Raw genomic sequence first — 6,644 nt, 5'->3', positions numbered from 1 at the left:
GTTCCAACCTAAAATATTATATGATTCTGTTCTATTTATTAGTATGAGACATCAGAAATGGAAAAAATACTTTCCTGAAGAATTGCTGACAAATTATGTTAGCCATACAGAGGAATTAATTATTCTCTGATAATAGTCCTTGATTAATGCATAAGAATTGACGTAAAAAGCTAACTTCTTTCAGACTAGTTTGTATCTATAAAACTGCATTGAAATGAAAGCAAGACAGTGCTATGATGCAAGAGGGCTTTAATACAAACAAAAAGTGGAATACATTCTTGCAGAATGAGGCAATGCAGAGACAAAGAATGTAATTTCCATTTCAACAAGGACTATAATCAATCAGTTGTTCGGAGGAGCACAGGGCTCACAAGACATTCTTCTTTCAGCTGGACACTTTCACAGTCAAGTCCCATTACTTGTTTTACTCTCTTCAGGTTCAGAAAGAACAAAACATAACATGAGCAAACGACAAAGTGAGGCAACATTGGGATTGTAAGCCTTAGAAAAAGCGCAACAAGATTCCAAGCAACCCCAGCTGGAGAAGAGGCTGCTTGGCATATCTGAGTTCCAGGTCTATCTGTCAGCTACTAGTTTGCATCCTATTGTTCCTTCAGTTATTACTCTTTCTTAAAGATTTAAAATGGCCCATAGTTTCCATAGCGATACCTATAATACCCTCTGGAAAAAAAGGGGAAATAATTTCTACCAAATCCTGAAGAAAATGAGTTTCGGTAAAAGCTTCCCAAACGGTAGAGTCCACCACCACATGAGCCCTCCCCACTGTATGAGCCCCCTCCCATGCCACCATAAGAACAGCCAGAACCATGAGACCCCATTCCATAGGAGCTGCCTCCACCACAGGAACCACCAGAGCCCATTCCCCCACCTCCGGAGCCCATTCCCCCACCTCCGGAGCCCATTCCTCCCCCAATTTCAGGCATGGCCGTTCCCACAATGCTTTCCTGAGGGCACGAGCTGATAATGGGTCCCGGGAAAGTCACGACAACGGGTGGTGCCCACACAATTGCTGTTGAATCTCTGCATGAGCTGACACATGGTTCGTTGCGACAGTCGACATAGGGTTGTTGGCATGTCACTTCACATGGCTCAGCACAGCGGGAGCTAAGCATCTGTCCATAGGAAGACATCTTTCCAGAAGGCAGGTCAGCCTGAAAGGCAGAGAGTACACTAGCCTGCTAAAGTTACAGCCACAAGAGTGAAAGAACAAATCCTGTTATAGTAACATGTGTTGCGCAGATGTGTTGAATGGCATTCATCTGAACAGATGAAGATACATACGTCCAGGTCTTCTACACTAAACTTGAATTAGTCATTAAAAAAAAAAAAAAAATCACCATTTCAAAGGCACAATCCATTCCAGTCTAAAGTAGACTTGTGCATTACAAATCTCACCAATTAAGTGAGATGAATCGCTGGGTAGAGGTTTCTGAGTCTATTCCCACTCCTCTCTAGTTCTCCATTGCCCTGTAGACTATTCCAGAAATGAGTTCTGGGAAGAACGTCTCTCCGTCCTTTTCTCTCATCATTGCTTTTGCTGTGCTTTTTTTCTGGGAGTCAGTAATGTTTTTCGAGTGTTCTGTCTCCATAGATAAATGCTCAATTCCTAGGAGTTGTTACCATCCAGGTTTTTGAAACTCTCATTCATTTTTCCCCTGGCACGTGGCAATACCTATATCCACCCTATTTGCAAGTTAGTTTCCAAGTAAAATGTCTTTAGAGAATGAGGTCCTACGCTAAAATAAGGTAGGATCTATAACCTCATATTAATGCTACCTATAAATCCATGTCTATAATTACGAACTGATTCAGTTAAATCAGACTTACCCAGTCACCAAGAAGAATAAGTCAGCAGAGGCAGCTACAGACACCTGAGTTACGAGCACTTTTATATGGTGTCGTAGAGAATAGAAATTAGGAGATACCTTTACGCAACCATTCTCTACATCTTGTGAAACAGAATGTTTTCCCCTTGTGATGCTTTCCTTTGTTGCAACTGTTTTGATAACAGCTTATGATTATTAGATAATTTGCAATCCCACCCAACATGATGCACACACTTTAACCATCTCATCTTTTTGCTGAAAATCTTACAATAAATTGAGGTTGATTTTCTCTTAAATACTTGTGATGGTAGCTCAGAGTTGAGTAAACTACACGTTGCTAGTGAGCACAGAATTCCAGTTTATCATTTGTCATCTCAGGTAATAATAACTAGTGGCCTTCTAGATTTTTACTCTTTAAAGGTAGGAAATATTTTTACATTAAATATCCATTAGCATCCGTGGCCATGGTATACTCGCTCCAGGGGCTTTGGGACTGGAGTTAAAGACGTGGGACTGTCCCTTAGACAGGTGTTCTCCTACACGAATATACCACATCCCAAGTAAGTAGAAAGCAAGAGATACCAAAGCAGTTCACGGACGCTCCTGTAAGCACTAGGATCAGCCACAATAATCTAATTCAGCCAAGGAGAGGCACCTGTCCAAGCTTTGAAAATTTATCGGCAGTTCCTCGTCTCCCAGACTCATCTCCTTACAAGGTGCCTTGAGAATAAACACCAAAAAAATACTAATAATGTTGAAGAAATTGAATTTGCCTTTCTAAATATGCTTATTGAAGGCCAATATGGGGAGAGGAACAGTATACATCACCTGTGGGACTAGAGGAGCCAGAGGAAACATTACTTGAAGTACAGGTCCATAACCTCAGCTTGAATAAATTCACAAGGCCTGACAAATGCTGATACTGTGATTCACATAATCACATTTACATTAAAAAAACCTCTGAGCTATGCTGCTGTGGCAAATTATTAAAACTAACGCTAAAAAAATATACAGATTGTTTTATTTACATTTCATGACCGTGAAATCAATATAATGACCAGAGGAATGTATGCAGCCAATAGAGATGAGACAGCAAGCTGCACAGAATAATATGACTCACATAATTTGTGGGAATGCAAAGTAATTAATAATTAAAGCAATTGACAACTGAAGCAATTAAGGAAGTTACCAAACAAAATATTTTATAAAAGTTAGCAAGGACCTCATTGTTTTTGAGGTACTTCAAATGTATAGAAAACTTGTTCAAAACAGTTTCTTAACACACACTGAAGGATCACACTGGCTTGACCATCCACACAGTATGCTTTCTGTAATTGATGCTCTTCCCCAGCAGCTTTCAATAAAGGGAATTCATGTCTTATATAAGGTAGAAAGCCATAAAAACAAATAGTCTTTCAAGTTCAAACTGTAATCAGTTCTCATACTCTATAGATAGCCTTTTAAAAATATAAGACACAAAATGCAAAAAAGTCATTAGAAATAGTCCAACACCCATTTTCACAACACCTGAACCTCAGTGGCCTTATATCAAAAAATTCTTTTAAAAATACAGAAATAGATATCCTCCCTCACCAAGTAAAAGCTAAATACTTCTGAAAATATGAAGAAAAGACATCAAGGATTTTGCATTTTTCTCTAAAGGATGTGTTGTTTCATTTACAGAGCAACAAATTTACATAAACCAGCAGTCTGGCATAGCTGAGAAATCCCAGACTTGGTACTTACAGCTTTAGATTTAAACTCACCTCACATAAAGCAAATCTGAAGCATTATCTGAAAGATTCCTCATCTTGTTTTTTCTTGCTTGTTGTTGTTGTCAGCGGCTTTATTGATTTTCTGGTTTTAGAAATCCCAGTACTGTGCTCTGATCCTTGCACAGCTGTTTTGCATACAAAGATTAAATCTTAAAGAGGAAGCTGGTTTAATTGCTATTGCTCTCACCTGTGCCATGCTATAATTTTCTAAATTGGTCTGAAAGCTTGCTTGTCTGAAAGGAAATGGCCTATATTATTATCAAAGATTGTAGCAAAACATTACCTTTAACCTTAATTTTTCCACAGATTTTATCATAGCAATTCCAGGAAGATAATGCTTGCAAGAAAAAAAAAACAAACAAACAAACAAACAAACAACACCATGCAGCAAAATAAATAAGCTAAAATATGGGAATCATTGTGCAAGAGTACAAACTTAAGGCTTCTTTGGATCCTGGAGATCCACAGTTTGGCATAAGTTTCCAGTGTGGAAAACAGCTACCACCTGGAAAATGATTTCCAAATCTGCTGAAACTGGAGGGTCAATATTACTGAGTGCTTTTTCATTGCCTAATTGCAAGACTGAAGATGAAATAAGGAACTAAAGGACTAGATCACCACTGACTGCTCTTTCATTAGATGTACATTCAGTGCTATTATATTGCTCAGATAATAGCAGTATCTTGGGTTTGTATTTTTATGTTCATTGTGAGTTGTGCATTACATTTACTTGATTCCCTTTGTTCATCCCTATTAAAAATAAATAAATAAATCTCTTTTTATTGACAGCACTACTGCCCTCCCTGTGTTTGGAGCTGTTGGAGATGATTTACTCAGACTATGCTACTGTAAGTATAGGAAACCTCGTGACCAGACAACAGAAAAAAAAATGAGTCCAGAATGATGCTCGAATTTGTAGTTTTCCATAAAAACTGATGCTTCCACCAGTTCCCCAAATCAAATGAACTTATTTTATTCTTGAAATCTCACTCACATCTGCCTTCTGTTTCTCAGAATCTATCTTATCTTTATAACAATCTTCTCCAGTAACCATCTCTTAGGACCTAAAACCGCTGCTTGCTTGTACTGTCTGTCACTCGGTGGAGCAAAACAAGTCATTGTGCCTGAAAGTTGGACTTGGTTGTGTAACTGTGCGGTTGCCACAGGAGAAAGGAGACCATAGGGGTTCGATTCAGTTCCAGATTGAGATAACTACACTTGTGTGTCTGAAAATACCTATCTGGGTTTCTCTCAGTCAGCAGACACATCTGGTGGAGCCTGGAGATCTATCCACGTATTCACCTTTCCATAAATGTTTGCATTACATCAAGTATGCAGTTCTGCCGTCTCTTTGAAGTACTGTCTCACTGTCCTTTGAGAGCACTGCAAGTTTAGAAATGCCACTGATATGGAGACCCTGTATTCAGCCACCACTGCATGTTCCAGTTTCCACTGGCACTAAAATGACTTTTCTATTTTTTTTTTTCCTTTTCCACACTCCTCACTTAATTCCCTTTTAGCAAAATTCACCCTGATCCCAGAGGAAATTCATAGTCAGTGACCTCAGCCTACCCATCTCCCATATATATTCTGAATACCTGCTCTCATCTTTAAGTATTTAATGGCAAAATTCAGCTCACTTGTTACATGAATTTCCTCTCTTATGGATGGATAGGTTTGGTTATGTTTTCTAGCTACAGTACAACAAAAGGTGGTGATTAAATCATTACACACATGATTAATTCTGAAGCTGAAGAATTCTTCCCCATCACTAAATGATATTTGCTTAGAGCTCAGGAATAATTACACTACTGCAATCTTACCAGACATCTTTCATCTTAAAAACAAAACAGAGCTAATGCTCTTTAATATATGAATGCTGCTCTCCTCCATAAAACCTGAGGGTCTGTGAAATTGCAGCCCAAGGTGTAACTACACCTTGCATGTCTCTGTATAATTTAGCTTCATATAAAAGCTGGCCGATGTGTACCTCTCAGGCTGCACACAACATAGCCATCACCCAAGCATGTTTTCCAGGTTGGAGCCACCTTGTTTGACCAGCAACAGGGCTGTAGGACTCTGAGGGTTCTCGGGTCACCTGAAATCCCCAGCTGTGGGAAGAGCTGATGTAGCAGCATTGCTAAGGCTGGTCTGATTTATGCAGCAACCCAGCAGCCTTAATCAGACCAGCCCTGCCCTATTCCACCTCACCCCATCCCATAAGACCCGAGATCTGAGGAGGAGACTTATACCTTCTTCTCTGTGCCTGAGTTGCTGCAAGGAGGTGAAGGACCTCAGTGAGAACCAAGAGGATTGTAGTGGTGAGCAGGACACAGTGAGGTGTGTTAAGTGGAGTGACAATTGTGTATTTAAAGTCAGCCTGAAATAACACTTTTGTCCCATGACAAGGGGGGAGGAAAGCGTGTGAGGTTAGCTGGGTCTTCTTAAAATGCAAGTAGGGCATAGGTGTGTATAGGCCTGTTTCTTATGAAAATGGGTGTTCGTGAGTCTAAGTTTTGGATTATTTAGAGTACCTTGGAAAATTCCACCCTTGCAAATAATCTATTTTTAATACTTCATTAGTGCTCATGGTATGTGCTGATGCTGCCAGAGTGGATTCATATTCCTCTATCACCTCATGGCTCACAGAGGTGTGGTACTAATATCCAGTTTAATAATCTATTAATTATAAAGCTATTAATTAAATCCTCATTCTGGTTCATTACTTCATTAAGCCTGATAATTTCAGCAAGAAAAACTGGCAGCTGACTTTCAGTCACTTCAAGGCTATTAAACTAAAAGAGTGCAGATTTGGTGGTACATAACCCTGTTAAATAAATTTATAGTTGATCTTAGAGATGGAGAAATCTTTTCTCACAAAACGCAAAGCAGAGTTCTGCTATCGAGAGGAAATATTTGAATTATGGTGCCAGGTCCTCTTCTGCTCTAAGTATCTGTATAACACTGTTTCTTCCAACTCAGGTCAAGAAGGGTAAAACTTCAGCTTGAGTAGAAAGCCTCT

The 6,644-nt window shown here is 39.3% G+C and overlaps 1 protein-coding gene across 2 annotated transcripts; it reads right to left on the bottom strand.

The window, feature by feature from the left end:
* Positions 1-249: 249 nt before the first annotated feature.
* LOC116964002 (claw keratin-like) lies at positions 250-3,681 on the bottom strand. 2 transcript variants are annotated; one of them, XM_042785297.1, is made up of 2 exons: positions 3,614-3,681; positions 250-1,172 (listed from the first exon to the last, which is right to left on the bottom strand). In XM_042785297.1, exon 2 carries the CDS (start codon positions 1,149-1,151, stop codon positions 639-641), a length of 513 nt encoding a protein of 170 aa, XP_042641231.1. In that variant the 5' UTR covers positions 1,152-1,172; positions 3,614-3,681; the 3' UTR covers positions 250-638. The 2 variants fall into 2 exon arrangements, with proteins under 2 accessions (XP_042641231.1, XP_042641230.1); XM_042785296.1 differs by lacking the exon at positions 3,614-3,681 and adding an exon at positions 1,849-1,867.
* Between the last annotated feature and the right edge of the window lie 2,963 nt (positions 3,682-6,644).

The sequence above is a fragment of the Tyto alba genome, unplaced genomic scaffold, assembly GCF_018691265.1.
Source record: "Tyto alba isolate M040663 unplaced genomic scaffold, T.alba_DEE_v4.0 Super-Scaffold_8, whole genome shotgun sequence".
In the NCBI taxonomy this organism is placed as follows: domain Eukaryota; kingdom Metazoa; phylum Chordata; class Aves; order Strigiformes; family Tytonidae; genus Tyto; species Tyto alba.
The sequence above is the reverse complement of the archived record's forward strand: the minus strand, read 5'-3'. Positions and strand labels throughout refer to the sequence as shown.